Consider the following 21,048-nt stretch of genomic DNA (forward strand, 5'->3'; position numbering starts at 1 on the left):
GAAGAGCGGAGGAGGGATGATGTCATGAACTTCCTCCTGAGGTGCATGGACAGGGGCTGGTTAAGAGCAACTATAGCAGGGAAGTTAGCAGGGATTGCTTTCTACGGGAAATGGTTCTGGGGTTTTCAGCCGAGTGGGGGGGAAATGGTGAGTAGGATGTTGGAAGGATGGGCAAGGGAGAGTAAGAGGGACAAGGACAAGAGGAGGCCGATATCGGTGGAATTGCTGCAGAGGTTGGTTAAGGCAGTGGGGGAGTTTGCTGGTCGGTATGGGAGGGGGAGCTGTTTGCGACCTGTTTTACATGGTTATTCTTCGGGGCTTTTCGGGTTTCGGAGTTGATGGGGGGAAAAGGGGGGTCTGGGGGATTGCAGTGGGAAGATGTGAAAATTACAGAATTGGGTTTGGACATCAAGATTAATAAGTCTAAAACGGACCAAAAGGGAAAGGGTTCTTGGGTTTTGTTGGGTCAGGGGAGCAAGGACTTATGCCCAGTGCAGACAGGCAGGTTGTGGAAGGAGCGGTGTGGGGGTAAGACAGGCTTGGTGTTTAAGCATGAGGATGGGATGCCGGTTTCAGCGGCACAAGTCTTGGGGGTATTGCGGAAGGCTCTGGTACTGGTAGGAGAAAAGGCAGGGGAATTTGGTACACATTCATTAAGGATGGGCGCAGCATCGGAGGGTAATAGGTTGTGTTTCTCGGAGGATAAGGTGAAAAGTTTGGGGCGTTGGAGGTCTGGGAGATACAAGGCGTATGTCAGGGAGTTTCATAAAGGGGAATTTTGAAGGAAGGTGGCAGAAGTTTTGGTTGACAACAGCGTGTTGGGAGAATGTATTATGGTAGTAATTTTGTAATTTCTTTTTCAGATGCTGTGCGAAAGGAGGGGGAGTTGGCGCAAGTGTGGATTGTCGGCCATTCAATTGTTAAATGGGCTGGGAAAGAAGCGGAGTAAAGGGTTCTGAGCAGGCAACTGGGGTGTAGCTATAAGGATGTGGTGGTAAGATGGCACGGGTTAGGGGGTGTGCGCTGGGACCAGTTGCTTCCTATGTTGGCAGGGTTGCGGGAACGCTACGGGGCTCCAGACGCGGTGATTATTCATGCTGGAGAGAATGACCTGGTAAGGGATACGGGGGTGGCTCTGCTAAGGAAAATGAAAAGGGATTTAGTCTGGGTGCGGGAAATGTGGCCTCAAGCAGAGGTGTTGTGGACTAAGTTGTTGCCGTGGAGAGTGTGGAGGGGAGGGAGAAGCGAGGGAGCGATAGAGCGGGCTAGGAAAGGGATCAACAGAGAGATGGTTAAGTTTTGTGCCTCTGTGGCGGTGCAGGTGATGCAACATAAGGAAATAGTGTATGAAGGTTTCATGATCTTTAGGGAGGATGGTGTACACTTGTCGATTTATGGGAACAATCATTATCTGGTAGACCTGGGCTCTTGCCTGGGAGATTGGTTAAAGAGTTGGAAGTAAAGTAAAGTGGTGGGGGGGGTGGGGCAGAAAGAAAACCTCGGGGGAGGGTTTTTCTGGTGCCGGAGGTATGGCCCCTTTTGATGTGGGGGGAGGGAAGCACAATGGGGGAATGACACGGGAAAGGATGGGGTGGTGCTGTTTGCACAAGCGGGCCACCCCGGGGGAACAAGTATTGAGCCTGGAGGGGCATGGCCCCAGGGAGAAAGCAGGACGCCTGAAAAAGGGGTAAGGAGACGGTAGGGTCCAAGGGACAGTTAGGGAGAAAATGGCTTTATTTAATTATTTAATTGTTGGGGGAAAATGAAAAATATGTAATTAGTTAATTGGTTGTTTAAATATTTAGTCTGTAAGGCCATGGAGCCAGGTAAGCGTTTAATTGTAAGCTTTGGCCTGTCACATTAAAGCAACATTTTCCACTTTTAAATGAGTCTGGGTTTTTGTGCAGTAAGCCAAAAGGGGGGCCCCAGGGGGAACGCAAAGCGTTTCCCTCCGGGGAGGTTTTTGGCGCTGCACACGGCCAGTGAGTGGCCGTGGGGGGCAGAGCGCCTTCCCGGGGTATTTAAGGGGCCAGGGAAGGTTCGGGAGGCAGGTGACGGTTGGACTTGGCGATTGTCCCGCCTTCCCACCCCTTCATTTTGGTTTAGGTCCGGGGTATGGTTATTAAAAGGGGGGGGCACTGTATGTTGGTTATGCAGGGGTTTTTACGTACCATGTACGTTTTTAAGGGGTTTTGTGGTGTCTGTTAAGGAGCGATTGGCTGGTAGTTTTGTGTGACAGGTCAGGGCATTAGTGAGGTTGTGATGTAAACATTTCTGTTGCTGATGTGGCAGGTCAGACTGGCTGCAGGTCATAGGAAGGGGGAGATTGGTGTAGAGGGGAGTTGGAGGGGTATTGAAGTGGGTCTGGGCTCCGGGGGCATGGCCCCTTTTGATGTGGGGGGAGGGAAGCACAATGGGGGAATGACACGGGAAAGGATGGGGTGGTGCTGTTTGCACAAGCGGGCCACCCCGGGGGAACAGGTATTGAGCCTGGAGGGGCATGGCCCCAGGGAGAAAGCGGGACGCCTGGAAAAGGGGTAAGGAGACGGTAGGGTCCAAGGGACAGTTAGGGAGAAAATGGCTTTATTTAATTATTTAATTGTTGGGGGAAAATGAAAAATGTGTAATTAGTTAATTGGTTGTTTAAATATTTCGTTAGTCTGTAAGGCCATGGAGCCAGGTAAGCGTTTAATTGTAACCTTTGGCCTGTCACATTAAAGCAACATTTTCCACTTTTAAATGAGTCTGGGTTTTTGTGCAGTAAGCCAAAAAGCACACAACTGGCGTTAGCACACTAACATCACATTGGTTATCCATTGCGCCTTCAAAAGTCTCTAGTGTGAGTGACTTCACTGGTCGCCCCATAGAAATGCCTTAAAAACCATACACTTGCCCCCGTTGTGCTCTTCATGAACCCCATTAGCTTTGTCGACCTCACATTGGCCTGGCAGCCGCCTAAATCCCATTCATTTCCCCCAAAGTAGGTTTACCTGATTCCACTGTAGGTAAAATTCTCCAGATACCGCTCTGGTGGTAAAAGCTGCAGGGGTGGCGCGAGCGACACCGCAGCAAATTTCTGGTGGGGTTTCTGCAGCGGGCGTTGGTAATCAGTGATCCCTCTCAAGACCATTATTTTTTGACCAATGAAGATCACAAACGAAAGGGCCATCACCAGGGCCAGGGCCGCAACCTTGAGCTTCATTCTGTGGAAAAAGAGACAAGTGCATAGCATGAGACTTGCATACCAGCCTCCCTCAATTCCCATCAACCCCAGCCAGCTTATTCAATGGTGAGGGCTCATGGGTGTGGTAGTCCAAAACATTCTGGGCAGGGTTTCCTTTTTGAGTTGGTGTCTGTGCACGCATGTGTGTGTGTGCAAGTGTGCAAGGAGGTTTCTTGGTGTAATATTTGTGCATGCAATGCGTTTACTCAGGCTGGGGTGTAAGTGGTCTGCATTGGTTTTTAGTGCCTCACTGTGACCTACTGCTGCTCAGTCATCCAAAACATATGTGAAGTTTTAATGCAAACAGTATAGATGGTAAAATAGAACACATTGAATACGCTGCAAATTATTACTAAGTGGTAGACTAAAAATTATGTCTTATGAGCTTCCCCTTTTCACTCTCCCCTGCACTTTTCCCCTTCCCTCTCCCCTGCACTTGCGCATTCTCAATGGGCCAAGCAAGATTGTTGTTTTACCCTCCCTTGTACACCTCCCTTGCCTTGTCGTGCCCTGAAACACATGTGCATGGGCGTAATACAAATAAAATATATATCATATCATGAACGTACTTCATTATTAAAGTGCTTAAACCTTCGGAATGAATTCCTGACTAGCTCCATGGCCGTTCACTGCACTTCCCTGAGACGGTGGTGGTGCGGCATGGCATGCATGCAGGGGATTTGTACAGCGCAAACTTAGCTGGGAAGCAACAAAGTGCTGTGCAATAATGCGTTGTACAGAAGGTAGTCCCCGTCCCCTTCAAACTGAATGTATTGGAGATAGATCCCATCCCCCTCAAACCGAATGTAGATAACTTGTCGAGTTGATCAATGACTCTAACACTGCCAAAATCAGAAATGTAGTGCCTTTCAGAAAAGTGCTTTGAAGGGCGATCTATTTTGTGGGGTCAGAATGTCTTGCACAGTAGAGAATATGAGAAGTAGTACATGTTTATCATAAATTATCACAAAATTTAGATTCAAAACTGAGCAGGTACCAAGTTCTGATCAAAAATAGGTTGGGCAGGCATTTCATAATTTAGTTGGTCATTTTTGTTAAGACAAGTCAGGCAACTCTAAGATGGATGGTTGCTAGATACAAAATGGTCGATTTGTCCAAAGTCATAATGATGTCAGTGGATAATATTTTTTATAGAAGTTCATGGAGTGTCCACTGGTGTAGAATGAGCTAGGTGAAACCTATTTAGACTAGTTCTGAGTGGCAGCTAAGGCAACCAACCAGGGATTGGAAAAGGGGTTGTCTTCAAGTACCAAAGCCAATCAGGATGTTTTATATTGATTATTGCATTACCTAACTTTTTAAAATAGTATATAAGGGGCTGAAATCAGAAAGGAGTTGAGAGTTGCAGATTTTTTTTCTGTGTGCTGTATGCTGTATCCTGGTCTGCTGCAGAGAATAAATAGATGTCTTCTGAAATCCAGCCTGAGTGTCCTGATGTGTTTAAGCCTGCCTTTCCTGATCTAGGGGTGCCAAGGCCCAGTGTTAGGGTGTTGGGACCTTCTCGTCAGCGTGTCCGATGCAGAGCGAAACACTGCTGAACACAAACAGTTTGCACACTTTCGCGCGGGTACAACCAAAGTCCCATCCAATCATATTTAGGCTATTACATCTTCTTTCCAGGAGTCTGAAAGTCATCTTAATGGGGTTGCGTGTGCGTGTGTGCAGCATTTCCTCGGATCTTGTTTGACATTGGACAATTGGAGTAAGAAGCCAAGCGCCATCCCCCAAAAAAGAAAACAAGCATTTGAAACACCAACAGTTTGGATTTGTGTGTACGCATTAGATAGGCATTTGCCAGGCACTCCCATAATGATACTACCTGGCCATTAAGGGTAGCAGCTGCATTTGGGGGTACCCAGGCATATCATAGCACATAGCAGCGCATGGCAAAGGCCTAACACCTATGCACAGTCTATGACTCTTGGCTTTGACAATGCTTGTGAAACCTTGGGGGCCCTTTTACTCAAGGTAACATGTCGTACTATGGATGAGACAGAGAATAACTTCTCAAACTAAGTAACAAGACCTACTCAGGAAGTTGGAAAATAACTCTGTTTTAATGTCAACTGTATAAAACAGGGAGCACAACGGAACTCAATGGACGTCGCAAACCATCATCTCAACATATCTTGTAAAAAAAGAATTCACATTTATATACTAAAAGTTTGTCATACTAAGTGGCAAACTGAGAAAACCTACGGGAGATTGTGGTTGGCTCTAAGGGGACGTCTAGGTACACTTTCTTTATGGGATAGGGTCGTGATTGGGTCCCTATAGTCAGGTGGGCTGCTCATGCCCTCCCTTAGTGCAAGTCCTAGTGCAAGTCATCTTCAACCGTATTTAGAAACACAACTTGCTTCATTGGCTCTGAAACTATAACGCTCTTCGTTATATGGCCTTCTACAATTGTTTGGCATGCTTGTACCCTTCTGGAACATTTGATGCTCTGGCAACACGTAAGTTGGTACCCCAGGTGCGGGTGGGTACATTTGACTGCGTCTCCCAATTCAAATTAGCCTGCCATCTCTCATCACTCATGCCATCTGCCATTCACATTGTCTTTGAACTCGGCCTTGGAGCTGCTTCTCGTCTTAAAACTTAAACGCTGACAACACTCTGGTTAAGGCATTTTTATGACACTAGCACTGCATTTACAGCTCCAATTGAGCTATTAACTCTTTGAAGCCTGTTTTGAAATAACACTGGCAGGCACATAGTGCACAAAGTTTGATGCTAGAGGGTGGTAAAGCTAGCACAACGAGATCATAGGGACTGTGTTTTGGGTGGGGCAGGAAGTAGCTGAGGATAACGATAGGGTTTAGCATGGACAGTCAATAGGTGAACAAATAACAAGACAAACAACAAGCTGTGTGTCCCTCCTTCGTATCCCATCTCCCTCCTACATGCACTGTAACAAATGCAAAGGTTTTGGTTTGTAGGTGGTGCTTTAGCACTACTCAATAGCCAAAACTAACCACCAAATGTCTGTCTTCCCGGGCTCACCTCAGGCCCCTACGCAAGCACCCCGCTCAATCTTAACCGAGCGCATGTCAAGAGCCTGTGCTTAGAGGCAAGATTGCTATAACCATGAGGTGCCTAATACACTTGATGATATATCGGAACAACACATGGGGTCCCATTTATAGCTCTTCCCCTTTTTTTCCCCAACAGGACGGTGGTGAGGGGTTGGGAACTAGTGATAATGCTTCCACCTGCTCATCCACATTCCCCTCAAATTCACCCCTCTGGTTGGGTACTCCACCACATTCCTTTCTTCATTATCTTTTTCATTCTCCTTTATCATCTCTTTATACGATTGTTTCTTTGGAATCCATATCTTTGTCACCCCTCTTAGGTGAGCTGCATTCTTTAGATGTTCATCCACCCGCCAGGTCATGTGGCAGCACTCTCCTGATGGTGACAGAATATCCATCGTCCTACATATTTCTTATGATCCTTGAGATAGTAGAACTTAGTTCCTGAAGGTGCAAGGGGACTTTTCTTTATGTTCTTACAGGTGCTTTCCTCATCCTGTATTTGTTCATCAGTGTCTGCACCTATATCAAACATTATCTTCATCCCAATAGCTTTCTTGGCTGTCTTATGTCATTGAACCAAGATGATCCTTATAAGAAACAATCTTAGCAACACCAAATTACTATTGCTCCAATTAGCCTGAAGGCATTCACCAACCAGTTCGGAATTCATGAAAACAGAGATGTAAACCAATCGTCGTCCACAATTTCGTCTACTTCCTCCACCATCTTCATGTGCAGGGTTGACAACATTGTTATTGCTTCTGTCAAGGTTCAATTTTCTTCATCATGGGCAGGTGTGAATATACAGCAAGAAGGCCTGATCTTGTTGCACACGCCTCCTTCCATTGCTGTAATTAAGTCCAGGACATACCTGTTCCGGCGGGCCATAAGCCTAATTGCCGTCAATTCTTCTCTGGTACTTTGTGGTACTACTAAGGCTGGTATGCTTACCAGTACCAATGAACAAACTCCTCCCCATTCGGTTATGCTCTTGATCCATAGGCCCAATAATGATCCATTAGGACTGCTATTCCTTCCCCCATGCCTGGTACACTCTGCCACACCCGAGATCACCCCAACTTTTATCGTGCCATTATTTCTGAAGCATAAGGATGCATTCTTCAGGGGTAGTAGTTGCAATGGTACCCCTTCATCATTGACTCATGTTAACAATCTTTTCATCTTAGGCCATTGGTCTTTGCATTCCTTTTCTGCATTGACCACAACTTCCTCCCATCTGCTTATTAATGCCATTGCCTTGCCCACAATCAATCCATCAGCCCATCCTTCGGGAGTCAACACTGTTGCTTTAATTTGTAGCTGTCCTCTTTCCCAACATGCTCATATTTCCTCCTTGTTCTTGTCTTTGCATTGTAATATCTTATTTTCTTCAACTTTGATTCCTACTCCATTTATTCCATGCTGTTCATATTTTATTATTCAATGCATTGTTTCATGCTTTTCTCTTGACTTTGTATCTTGCACATAATGGTCTTCTCTTTGAGATGTCGCTTTATCCAACCATACTATGGATGCTGTTCTGCCTTGGAATGGTCCTCTGGTTAGGCAAAGTGCAAGGTGCGTCAGGAAATGTGCCTTTTTCACTTATACTTCCGTTGCTATGAATATTTTAGTGGTTCCCAATGCATAACGTATAAGGGAACATGCATAGCAACTTTCGTCTGACGTTCTTCTCCCCACCTTTTTCATGTGCCGATACCATAATTATTTTTTAAATGAACTGAAATGTTGAGATATCTATTTATATTTTCATAATCCTCCCCAACTTCTCTTTTGAATCGAAATAGACTCCTAGGTATATTGTAAAGCAGGCTATCTCCAGCTCTATCCGGAATGATAATAGATATCTCATTGACACCCTCTATATCTGTAGATGTCTCATTGGCAACTACCATGTCTACTTTATCTAAATGCCATGATAATAATGAGAAAAACACAAACCACAAGACCAAATGATATCACCTTGAAGATTTCTTGAAAGCCTATTGACCTTCTTGATGGCAATACATCTCTTAGATTTTGTTTTCACTTCAATATGTAACTTTATTATTTTTTATACATTCACTTTTATATCAGAAACTGCAAGATAATTGCAATTCTTACTCTCCAAACAATACAATTGTTCTTGGGATCTCTGAAAAACAATGATGTTTACTCCTCTTCGTATCAGGGCTGGATAAGACAGTAATACATAGGAAATAATAGCATACAAGAGTGTGTGTATTGTCACTATGAGAGGTAGCAAACACCATGAACAATACTCTTTTTCTCTTCAAGCTCTGGATTTTCTTTTCATTGTCTCTTTTGTCTTATCTAAAAAAGGTTCCAGGATTGCTGCAGGTCTATTTTCTCCTTATCGAATTTGGAAAACGTTAATCCCTATTGTAGAGTAGTGATATGCTCTTCATTTTCCTTGTTGTTGCTTCACTGTGGGCAGCTGCAGGAGGGGTCTGTGTTTCGCCTTTATATGGTCACAATTTGTGTAGGTGCAGCCATGCTCTCCATCCTTTTCATTTCACAACTGTGGGGCTAACATCTTCCACTTCATGTGGCCCATCAAAGTGGGGCGTACTTGAGGTACGTACACATTTGCGCACTAGCACCTTGTTCCCTGGATTCAGTCTTGGGGGTTTTAGCATTTCTTCTGTTTCAAGGGGTTGGTTGTCTTTGTCGCTTCTTTTTGACCCCTCCCTACGTTTCTTTACCTGCTGAGACATGAAAGAAACACTTGCAGTTATTGTTGTTAGGTAATCGTGCATCTCGTCACCCAATGCCTTCGCTACACAATGGGCATCAATTCTTACTCTAGTTGGAGGAGCAAGTGGGGTTTTCATACAGCGTCCAGTCTGGTGATCAGATCCGGGATGATTCTCAGCACATACAGGGCAAGGGGTATGCAATGTATGAACCCTTTTCAAGGTCATCAGGAGTTTTGCTATTCCTTCCTTTAATAGTCTATTTAATCTCTCACAGATGCCATTCTCTTGTGGGTGGGGTGATAAGTGGAAGAAAACGTGTGCTTAACACCCAATAGGAGAACTACTCCTTAACAAAAGGTGGTCTATTGTCAGACTGCAAAACCCTTCACACCCCCCACCTGGGAAACGCACAAGGAAATCGGCAGTACACAAGGCATCAGGAAGTGTGCATGAACCTGCCCCAATCCATCAAGAAAAAGGTCATACTACGAGCAGCATATACCTGTAGCCGTTGCACGTATATAACATAACCACATAAACTATATGTAGATGCTGAAATGGGTCATTGGGTCTAGGAATTGCTCCTCTTAATGTAGGAAAAGTGTGCCCTGCAGTACATTTCGGGCAGACGATGCAATTTACAACGAACCGTCAACAGAGAGTCCACAGACACACTGCGCCAAGAAAGTGCAAACATTAACTGCGGTCTGAGATTTATTCAGAGAGGTGAAACAGCCTGACACGTGTTTCAAGCTCAAAAATGGCTCTTCATCCGAGGCTGATATGTTACATACATATATTCAACATAATATTACACTCATGCATGATCCAAACATAAAATAAGGATAACAGTTATTACAAACAAGGCACCAAATTCGGCGGCAGGGGGGGCAACAGGTAAAATAAATTGAATATGATCATCACAAGGAAATTGTAATAGTTTGGTTTGCATTGTGCACATGACGCATGAAAATTGGATGATCGATTATACATATTAATGAACATATTGGTTGAACATTTAGAGAGGGGGAGAGAGAAAGGAGAAACAAGAAGAGAAATAAACAAATAAACAAAACAAATGGAGAAAACAGAACATTAGTCATTAGAATAGTGGTACAACGCGATCAGAGACATTTCTTGTCAAGTAGCTAGTAAAGGTAGAAAATTACCTTGTGGTTAATTGGGAATTCAAACTCATAAGGGCGTAAAATTTCTGTAGTGGTGAAAACTGGCGTGAGGAGAGAAATTAAAGAACCAATGATTAAAAAGCCCAAGGGTTAAGAACTCGTTAGTGCATAGTGATAAAAGGTTAGGATTTACTTCTAATGCTTCGCAATTGCGGTAAGTTGCTAAGATCAAGAAAAAAATAGATTAGGGGTGTATGCCGACTGATAATAAATAATAAACCTAATGAGGCGGACTGGATAAATTTAATACCAAAAATAAGGTGAAGCCTAAATCAAAATTATGGATTTCCGTGAATACACCACGTGTTTCTGGGTAATGATTAACCAAGGTATTTGAATGAAATGCTGCATGAAGACAATTGTAGCAGCTGCGGTTAAATAAGTACCTAAGTACGACTGCAGGCGGCTACAGGGGGAATTAATACCAGGGATCCTGTAAAAAGGTCTTAACTGGGCAACAATCGGAAAAGCAACACTGAACGGCTCAGGCGCGCGACCGCAAGTGCTGGGGGACATTTAAAAACAACCTTCCTATGTCAACAGCATACTAGACAACGGAGTCACGTCTAGAAAAAAGGACTAAAGACCACGGGCCCCATCTTGGGTGAAGTGAATTATTACAAACTGGGTTGAAGGACAATGGGACCCTGCCCTGTGCTAATTGAACAATAAAAGACAAACCATTTTATTTGGTCAAAAGTTTGACATGGACAATATGAGATAATTATACAAATATACGGGCCGTTTAAGGGGAGAGATGGTTGTTACCATTTTTAACCCCCCATTTAGTACATTGGAGGCGCCGCCATTCACGTGAAATAGGAATCAACAATAGAAATGTAAAAACGAATGAAATGAAATTGAGCCAAGTGACTTGATTATCAGGAACTGGTATTAAGGTGAAGTGATGGATTGATTACAGAGAGCTATGAAATTAAGACACTTGTTTCGAGCTCACAAATGGCTATTCATTTGAGGCTTGTGGTTAATTGGGAATTCAAACTCATAAGGACATAAAATGCCTGTAGTGGTGAAAACTCGAATGCTTCGCAATTGCGGTAAATTGCTGGGCAACAAGCGGAAAAGCAACACTTGCCGTTCAGGCCATTCAGTGTTGCTTTTCCGATTGTTGCCCAGCAACCTACCACAATTGCGAAGCATTAGAGTTTTCACCACAACAGGCATTTTATATTTGGGTATACGTTGTGCAATCATGTACATAATCATCCTCTCCTGCTGGTTTCGCTATGAACATTGCTGGGTTTACTGTTGTACATCTGATAAATTTAATCGCAGTGTTTGAAATAATCACCTCGTACCCTGATACTCTTTGTGTAGTTAATGTACTTTCGAGCTTCTCTAAAATCGCAACTAACGCATGCTCCACAAACAATGTTACTGAACACCCCATTTTTATACTTGAAGCATTTTCAATCATGAATGTAGCAGCAGCTAAAGATTACTCAAACGGATTATGTCCTTTCTTAACTGGAGCTAAAATCCCACTATAGTAATCTAATGGCTTATGTCCATATCCTAATGTTTTTTGTGCGAGAACTGCTGTAATAAACTCTCCATTTGAATGAGAGATTAGATAAAATTCTTCGTGATAATCTGGAATTACCAACACAGGGGCTGTACTGATTGCATTTCTTAATTCTACAAATCTTTCAGTCATTTCATCTGTCCATGTTATCGCACCTTTATCCACATGTGCTTCTTTTAAGTCATTTTAAAAGAGGTTGAATATATGTACTGAAATTGAAAACCCAGGCTATGAAATCATTACATAGGCCTAGGAACTGTTGCCTTTCCGTCACTATTTTAGGCTCTGAGGTCTTCATGATTGCTTCTGCCCTTTCAGGTGTCACTTTTCTTCCTTCATGAGAGATCAACTGTCCTATATACAAGACTTCTTCCTGACAATATTGTATCTTTTCTTTTTCTACTATATACTCTTTCTCTGAGAGAATGGTCATGAGCTTAACTGAGTCTTCTCTGCATCTTTCTTCTGTCTCACTGCACACCAAAATGTCATCCACATACTGGATTATTACACTTTCAATTTGAACATTGCCTAGGTCCATCTGGAGGATCCCATTTAAGATTGAACGGGACTCAAAATACCCCTGGGGCAAACAAGTATGTTTTCGCAAATTGTTTGTGTAGGAGAATTGAAAAAAACACTTTAAATATATAACGCTAAAATATTTGGCCTTAGATGGGATATTGCACAATATTGTTGTGGGAATTTGAACTAAAGGAAACTGTGCTTTTACCATATTGTTTAGGGGGTGAAGGTCCTGTATAAATCTCCAAACTACCCCTTTGATTTCTTCACAGGGTACACAGCTGTGTTACACTGAGAGTCAGATGGCACTAATATGCCTTACTTAATTAAAGCGGAAATTGTGTCGACTATACCATCATCTGCTTCTCGGGGCATAGGGTATTGCTTTGCATGTGGCATAAGAGCTCCTGGTTTAAGCTTCATTTTAACTGCCCCTATCCCCTTTAATAGACCTAAGTCATATGGGCTTGTGGATCATAAAATGTTTGGCACTTTCTCAAAGTCTTCCTGAAAAAATGACAGTTTCTTTTTTACCAACATCATTCTCTGTGGTATTTCTACATTCTCAACCTTGATCCAATAAAAAACGAACTCATCGTCTGAATAATCATCCCTAAACAGCTCTTCATCTGTCACTATCTGTCAGCCTGTATCCTTCACTGAGGGTTATCACTGTTCTCCATCATCTGTCCCATAAAGCATTACCCTTTCCTCTCTGACCACTGCTGCTTCTAATTCTAAGGGTATAATCTGCCCTTCTTCGTCATCCATCGGAATTTCTGGTCTACACAAAAACTTATCTGGTTTTCTTAATAGTTTGCCTATCAACCTGGTTAACAATGATAATAAAACAGTCACTCCATACATAAATACCTCTGGATCTAGGGGAAACCCCTGTAAAGCCTTTTTGCCCGTGAAAGCAAGTATAAACCCCCTCATTTTCATATAACGCATCCCTGGAGTAGAACATCCTATTCTTTCATCAGTGAAAGATACCATTATGTTAACTTTTGTCATTAAGTCACGTCCTAGTATATTAACTGGCGTCTGCCTAGAATATAATGATGTCATGTTCTCCTATAGAGATTGGTAATTTGTCTGTAAAAGGAACTTAACTCATTGCCCCAGAGAATCCCTGCCCATTTATGGCAATGCCTGACATTGGATATTTTCCCTCACGGACACAGCAACAAGTTGCTCCAGTGTCTACAAGAAATGAGACTGTCTTGCCTCCTATCGTCACTTTGACCCTTGGTTCCTCTTGGGGGTCTGGTGTCACTGACAGTACTGACCACATCAGGTCACCCTGTGGGCTGTCCCTACTGTGGATATAAATTCATCCCTGTCCCTGCGAAAGGATTTCCTCCTACTATAGTCACACTCCCTAATTAAGGTCCAGGTGCTTGCAGTATTCCTGTATTCACATTCCATTGTGGTAGCGTAGCCTGCTGTGTCTGCGCCTGCTGGGTTTGTACCTGCTGTGTTTGCATAAGCGCTTGCTGCTGTTGCCCTTGTGTTACTTGCATCTGAACTGGTGCTTGCTGTGTCTGCTGTGGTTGCGGCACATATGTCAGAACCTGTGTGTGATCTTGGGCACACTATTCCAGTGGTTCCATATTGTACTGTGGTACATTGCCCATCCCCTCTTGGAACTTGCCAGCTCTGCTGCATAACTACATGTTCTAGCCATGTGTCCTATCCTTCCACAATTCCAGCATTGCTGCAGATGTTCTCCATTAAATCCCCCCTTCCTTGAGGGTTCCGAAATCCACCTTGACCTCCTCTTCTAGGCCCATTCCATCTTCCTCTTGGCCAAATATTGTACCCACCCTGATCCATGGGGTACGCTATGTTGTTTTGCTGTACTGACTGCAATTTATGTGTCATCACACCTTCATTACTTGTCAATAACGCTCCCTCTGAGGCAATTTTGTGAACTTCTTTTTAACTAACTCTGCTTCCTCCTGCTTTCTGTTCCCAGCTTTCTTTTTATTCCCCTCCTACAACAAGCGGCAATAATGCACAATCATCAATTGTATTTCTGGCCAGGCTCCGCTTCCATTACCACCAGTTTCTTCAGTTGACTTTGCACTGGCTTGGGCAGGCCCCGACATAAAATATGAAAGAATCACGCCACGGTTCACAAGTCTCCTGATGCCATCTCTCTTGAGTAAAAGTGAGAAGATCTTCATCCTCGCCCATCTTCCTAGTCATGATCACACCCATATCCGATGTAGCAGGAGATTGTACTCTGAGCGCCCACCATACATCTGTTCTACAATTGTTAATTGATGCTCCAACATGTGTCATGTTCTGTGCGGTCACACCTGTGTATCTTACTCTCTTCCAAATGTCATCATCCCTCTCCCCTAGAAGGGCGGCTAGAAGGCCTTTTATGTCACCTATAGCTACCGTCATTGCTTATGTCATTTTCTCCTACTCATGAATCAATTTTCCCACACTGGAAGTTAAACTCGTAAATTTGCATTTTAAATTGTCTTTATCCACAGAATGTATTGCTGTTGTCCTCCCCCTTTCTCCAATAATGGGCGTTGTGAAAATCCCAATCCATAATCATACCCACCTACACTTCTTGTTTTCCAGGCTGGGCTAGTCTTGCCCGTTTGTCTCCGTCCTAGCAGTGCCCTTAGTCTGCTGACAGAAGGCGGGGATACATTCCCTTTACTGTGCAATCGTGTTTTTGGTTGATCGGCATATATTGTCAATTCTGGTGTTCTCTCTTTGGGTTCCTCTAGATCTGAACATTGTATCCCTTTCTCTACGCTTGATTCTTTCAAAAATCTTATACCCTTTGTTATCCTTCATATGCCTATATATATTCCCAAGCCCTGTCCCTAAATATTATGTGTCTCGCTCATCCGCCCATATCGATAATCTTGGCATCAGGTTGTCATCCTCAAATCATTTTCGTGCTTCCATCGGCACAATACTTCAGTTGCATACAGATATCTCGTCATCTTTTAATTCCCTGATTCTATTAATTCCTTCTTCCCCTTTTCTCATCCCCCTTAATTCATCTTCCTTTCACATTCTTTGCAACCTACGTACTTTCATTCGTTGGGCTTCTTCCTCCTCTTCTCCTCTAGTCTCTCCTTCTCTTTCTTTGCCTTCTTCGTTTTTCCCTTTCCTTATATTCTTTGTCCCTCTCTCTTCTTTCTTTTTCCGTTCCTCTTTTTCTTCTCTTTCTTGAGCCCCATTATCGTCTAGCTTAAGTAATATTTGTCCTCACATCTCTTCATTCTGTTCTAGTTCTATTCCATTAGCTTTATCCTGTCTTTCTTTTTCTTTCTTTGTTTCTTTAATTCTTTCTGCTTCTTCCTCCATCTCCTTTCTCTCATCACGCTGTTTACGTTCATTGCATGTCAATGTATATTTGCTTTCTGTGCCTTTATTCTCCTCCCACTGTCCTCACTATTATAAGCGGGGGTGGTGAGAGGGACTCATAGGTCGGATTATACCCTGCCACTGCTTCATTTATTTTATTTAATTATTTGTTTTTTCTGAAATGCCTAATACAGTACCGGAGTTCGGTTTCAAAGCGCGGATCCAGGATTTGAACCTATGTTGCTCTGCATGGTCATATTTCCAATACCAGCGTGTTGCCCCTGTGCCATCCTCCATTACCTTCTCCTTTGTTTCTATGCTTTTGTTTTCAGGCCGAGAAAGGGGAGCCAAAGGCGGTACGCCCTCCCCTTTTCTGATGGTTAAGTATCCACTCCTTCTCGCTTGGGGTTTTCTTTCTCACTCTGGTACATCTTCCATAACTCTAAAACAGCCAGCCTTTTCTGTACATTTTTTCCCTTACACATGCCATGTAAATATGTCGTCATAAGTGCCGCAATATTATTTTGACATCGAAAACCTCTTGGGGCCACGACATGAGTGTCTTATTGGTCATGCCCTTAACCCATTATGAAAGATGTTTCCTTATCTGAGCTGTGTATTTTGGCAACGTCCTACATAAATATAACAGGGGAGGACCCCCCATGATGACAAGTCTATCTCGTCTGTCAATACTTAGCTTATTTAATGAAACCAAAATATTTGACTCGTCTTAAAAATTCTATGCAACTATGTTCTTTTTGTTCCTTTGTTTACACTGTGGGTCAATTTCTTTTATCCCGTTATTCTCTTGTTGATATTTTAATACTGTATCCTTTATTTATTTATTAATTACCTTTGATTTTTTTACCCTCCTAATTGACGCCAATCTCTTGGTCAAAAAATCAACCAATGACCTTACTTTTTTAACTATCGTTTTATATTTATTAGTTCAATAAAATGTTCTTATTTTTGCCCATTTTGGAGCTTGACACACACTCTTCTTATTGGCTTAGGCCCAGGAATCCGTTACACCCATTTGGAGTCTTTTTAGTGCATACCCTTCCATCAGCTTGGAACCGGGAATTGAGGTATCTACTTTTTCTCTTTATAATCCCCATAAATCCTGTTACTTATATACAATATATTTATAATACAGTCCGTCCCCCCATTTTTGCCATTCTCGATGTTCTACTTAAGTCCGTAACTCAGATCGAGTTCCTCAGCATCAACTCTCCCTCAACCAACCAGTTCGCCTTCCGTCCATGGGGCACCTGCAGGGATCGTGCAGGACTTTCGTCAAAGGGGCACCTGCCGACTGAATCTTCTTACACAAGTATATTTGCTCATTCCTGTCCGCGGGAAACTCTGCAGTCTTCTGGCTAATGGCAGGAGAAGCCAAAAGTCTGGGAATCTTGGTCTGGGTCTGGGCCTAGGTCGACTGGACCCATAACCATCCGCACCACTACCAAATGTGCTCTAGCACCTTGAAGCGTCTTTTGTGCTAGATGGAATTACCAATAAAGTTCACCAACCAAATAATTGGACAGACCCGAGGAATATTGCAAAACACTACTTTATTCTCGTTTAATAAAGCAGGGAAACATGGCAGACATCGGACTGATGCATGCACACGCACATGTAACCTTGTTTACACAGAGGTTTTATACCTCATTCTGCGTCATCTATGACATCATCCTATGTGGCAAACAATACATTCTATCAAAGAAAGGATAAGTTAGGGGAACATATCTACTTAAAGAAAATATAAGGATTAGTGCATCAATGGCTATCCCCCATCTGTAGGGGACACCTTTAACTACCTCTAAATGCACATGGGTAGTATAGTTCAGTGGCAATGAGCTCGTCTTGGAAGCAAGACGACACAGAGCAACACAGGTTTGAATCCTGGGTCCGTGCTTAGAAGCCTCTTCGGTATTAAGCTCATTATAAATAACCAACCATTGTAAGATTATACAGTGCTGATTATATCAGATAAAATAGCAGCAGATTGGTCCATGCAAGACTGTATAGCAGCTTGCACCAGAGGCCCACTGATTGTTTGGCATTCCCACCAAACCTTGGACTTTTGGCTCGTTACAGCACATATGCGAAACAAAACATATGTGCTTTGAATCACATCAGGCTACTCCCCAGATTTCTCAATTAATCCATCATCCCTCATCAGTTAGGCCATAAGCAAAAGTCTTCTGTTTGCATTTCACTTTGTAGCCTGCTCACTGTCCTGGAACTTTTGAACGAGTGTGAGCACACCACTCTCTTCGGCTTAATGAATACGCCTTGTTTTCAACTTCGGAATCACGTGTTGGGAGACCAAGAAATTGTCCATTTCGAATGATGCTGGGTGGCATTGCTCCTTTTGGCCTCTGGAGACTTGCTCACTCCATCTTATACAAACTTTCTGCACTTTTAATTGTCCAATACTTGGCTCTTGCAAATAAGTTCTTCTTCTTTAATCCAAGAGAAATGTGCACTTTGTTCATGGCTTATCCTGGTTAACTCCCCTTGTGTCTTGCAATTATTCCTTCAAACAGCATCCTTCATCCTAGGGCAACATAGACGTCTTGCTGTTCTGCACACAGTGTTTCGCAGCATCTCCTGATTCTGCTACCTTGGTCTGTCTCGGAGGTAGCTTGGCTGAATCTGACACAAGACGATCATCGATTTTCCTATCATGGCCGTCCTTACCATGATATATATACCTTTATAGCAAGTCTTTATATATCTCTTCTACCTTGTGTTGCTGCACATTGTAAGGAACTCATGGTGGCAACAGTAAAGACAGACACAAGTGATCACAGTTCAAGGGTGTTTATTAAACTGTAAATGCAGGGTGGAAAAACGCCTAATCTAAACCTAAATCTAAGATGGGAGCAAGCTTCGACCATCAATTGAAAACTAAGGCTGTCCTTGTGGCGTTGTGTCAAAACAAAGGACCTATACTAAGAAACCTATTGCCAATCCTTACTCTAAATGCAAAAGAAGTGTGGGATAGGGTTTCAATAAGGAGGAAGTGTTCTCAAAATAATAAGGATGTGATTGCCAGGGGTCTCCCTTCCCCATGTTTTCAGCACGGGACAAGGTGGGTCTCCTGAACACAGCACAAACTCAAGCTTTCCCCCCAGCACGAGCCGACAGTTTCGCTCCAGCTATTAGGTTCTCCGATGGCTTAAAGTCTCTTTCCAATAAAACAACTCTTGCTCTTGAGGCCCCGATAGTTTCCACAATCAAACACACAGTTCTGTTCTACAAATGCTTTGGGTGATGGCTTCACCCTTGGGTCCCCGACTTCCGGGCGCAGACCTCTCACAGTATTACTCGACTATTCAAACAGTTCCTTTTTTGTCCATAAACTTTGGGTGATAACTTTTCACCCATGGATCTCCCTGAGCCGGGTTCGGACCCAAAATGATAAGCGGTATAGTTTACTTCTTCTTGCTTGGACAGTTCACTTGTGCACATCCCTCGGTCGGGTTCCCACTTGTCAACACACTGTATTTCGCGACTTCAGACTTCACCGCTCCTTTATCAGTATTCCTCATTCCGTGTTCACTCTCGCCAACCTTTGTCAGCCTCCCTCATTCTGGTTCACAATGGCTTCTCTTTAGTTCACAAATCTCAATGCAATCTTTTCTGCAACATTGCCCAAATCATAATGTCTGTTGTAACCCAGTTCATTTGCTTTCCATGTTTGCGGGATTCACTTCCCTTTCTTTCTCTATAGTTCTTAGGTCATGGCTTTTGACTGTACGGGGCTTTTGCTGGACCTCCTGTATGACCACTTGGACCTATCTTGGTGGCTCTCCTACAGTCTTCTGGTTTCTGTAGTGCCACAATAGGGTAATCACCACGAGCTTGCATCCAGCCTTTTTCTTATCAGGAGCTACTTTTAGTTCAGAGACCATGTGCGAGAGCTACTGGGATGGAGACGAGCCCATGGATTTGCACCAAGATTGGTTTTCTTGCTACTTTCTTTACTTTTAACACCAAAATCAACTAATGTGTTTCCTTCACTGTTGCTTTGAGAATTCCCAAAAGAGTGCTGCTGTGTGAATGTTCGTGTACTCCTTGGAATCAAGAAAACTCCAGAAATGTGTTTTAGTTACCTGGTGCTCAACTGAATGTTACCTTGAAGGCTGACAATCTCCAGTTCCAAAGCGAAACAATCCAGGTTCAATAGTGCGCTCATTTGTTTCAAAGGTTCACGAAGATGGACTTCCATGAAAAGTTGTCATGTAATAAATCGCACAGGGCTTGAGCTTCACAAAATCTGTGTCATTCACTGAACTCTTTCTTAGGCCTGGTCATGACGTGGCTGCATTTTTAGGTTCAGGAGTCCAGCACCAGCTAAAATGAGCTCCACATGTCCAGGTGCTGCCATGCTGTGCCGAGAGTAGTCTCATATGTGTATACTGCTGTCTAATGCCAGTTATAGCTTCACATAGCTGGTGTAGTCTTAATATGCCTCACATGGCCAGGTAGTACCATAATATGGCCAGCAGCCTCCATGTTGTGTTAGTAAATAAACACTGCATTTGGTAAGCGCAGTCAGTCAGCACAGTATGTTACAGTAGCTCATGTCGAGGTGCAGTCATCGCAGGTAAAGTGCATCCTATGCCAGGTAAAGGCACAATAATAGGCATGATAAGCCATGGCAACACATGTCCAAGTGCTGCATCACATGCTAAGTGCATTCTCGCATTCCCTAGTATTAGAATAGGAGTACTAGGTAGCGCTTCACGGAGCAGGCAGAGTCGCTACATGTAAGGCACGGCCTTACATGTCCAAGTGCTGCCATCACATGGCAAGAGCAATGACAGCCAAGGGCTCACATGAATGATATCAGCATAACGTGAGAGGTACATCCTTGCATGTTCAGGTGCCACTATTATACCTCTATATCCCCTGCCTGCCATCGCTCTTACTTCAAAGGGCTTCTTAAACCCCTTTTCGGTGCCACCATTCAAATCACAGAGCCCATGGGGAGATGGTTGTCCCACTTCTAGAATTGAAGAAAACAACACTGCAATTAATGACTTAGGAAGCTGCATGTTACATGCATGTGTTTGGCTCTGCAGTCCTTTTGCAGAGTAGTAAAGGTATTATGGCAAGGCACTGCAGAGCTGACATGACCCATTACAGACCCACTCAGAAGCGGGTCATTTTTCCTTAGAGCTGAAAGTGCAGCCTACACACCAAAACTATTGTGTGAAGTGCAGACAGGACAGAGACGATATGCAAGGGCCGAGTGTTGTTTGAATATTATCCCCACTCATGTACACTCATGATAGTCCCTATGACCATTCCCACAGACTAAATTCCCCTCCCTGCCTAAAACCCCTCCCTCTGGGATTGCGAAGTCTAGTTCTGTGCTGTCTCAGCAGCATTCTGAAAGGCAATGGCATAACTACAGCTATAAACCAGC

The 21,048-nt window shown here is 43.5% G+C and overlaps 1 protein-coding gene across 1 annotated transcript in view; it reads right to left on the bottom strand.

Annotated features, from left to right (window-relative positions):
- Window positions 1-21,048, bottom strand: part of B4GALNT2 (beta-1,4-N-acetyl-galactosaminyltransferase 2 (SID blood group)) — a 297,045-nt gene that overhangs the window by 128,755 nt on the left and 147,242 nt on the right. The window contains exon 2 of the mRNA XM_069605292.1: window positions 2,991-3,203. Coding sequence (XP_069461393.1) covers window positions 2,991-3,202 — 212 coding nt within the window. The 5' untranslated portion in view covers window position 3,203. The remainder of the gene's footprint in view (window positions 1-2,990; window positions 3,204-21,048) is intronic.

This window comes from Ambystoma mexicanum, chromosome 4p, assembly GCF_040938575.1.
Source record: "Ambystoma mexicanum isolate Mex_15411 chromosome 4p, UKY_AmexF1_1, whole genome shotgun sequence".
Taxonomy (NCBI): Eukaryota; Metazoa; Chordata; class Amphibia; order Caudata; family Ambystomatidae; genus Ambystoma; species Ambystoma mexicanum.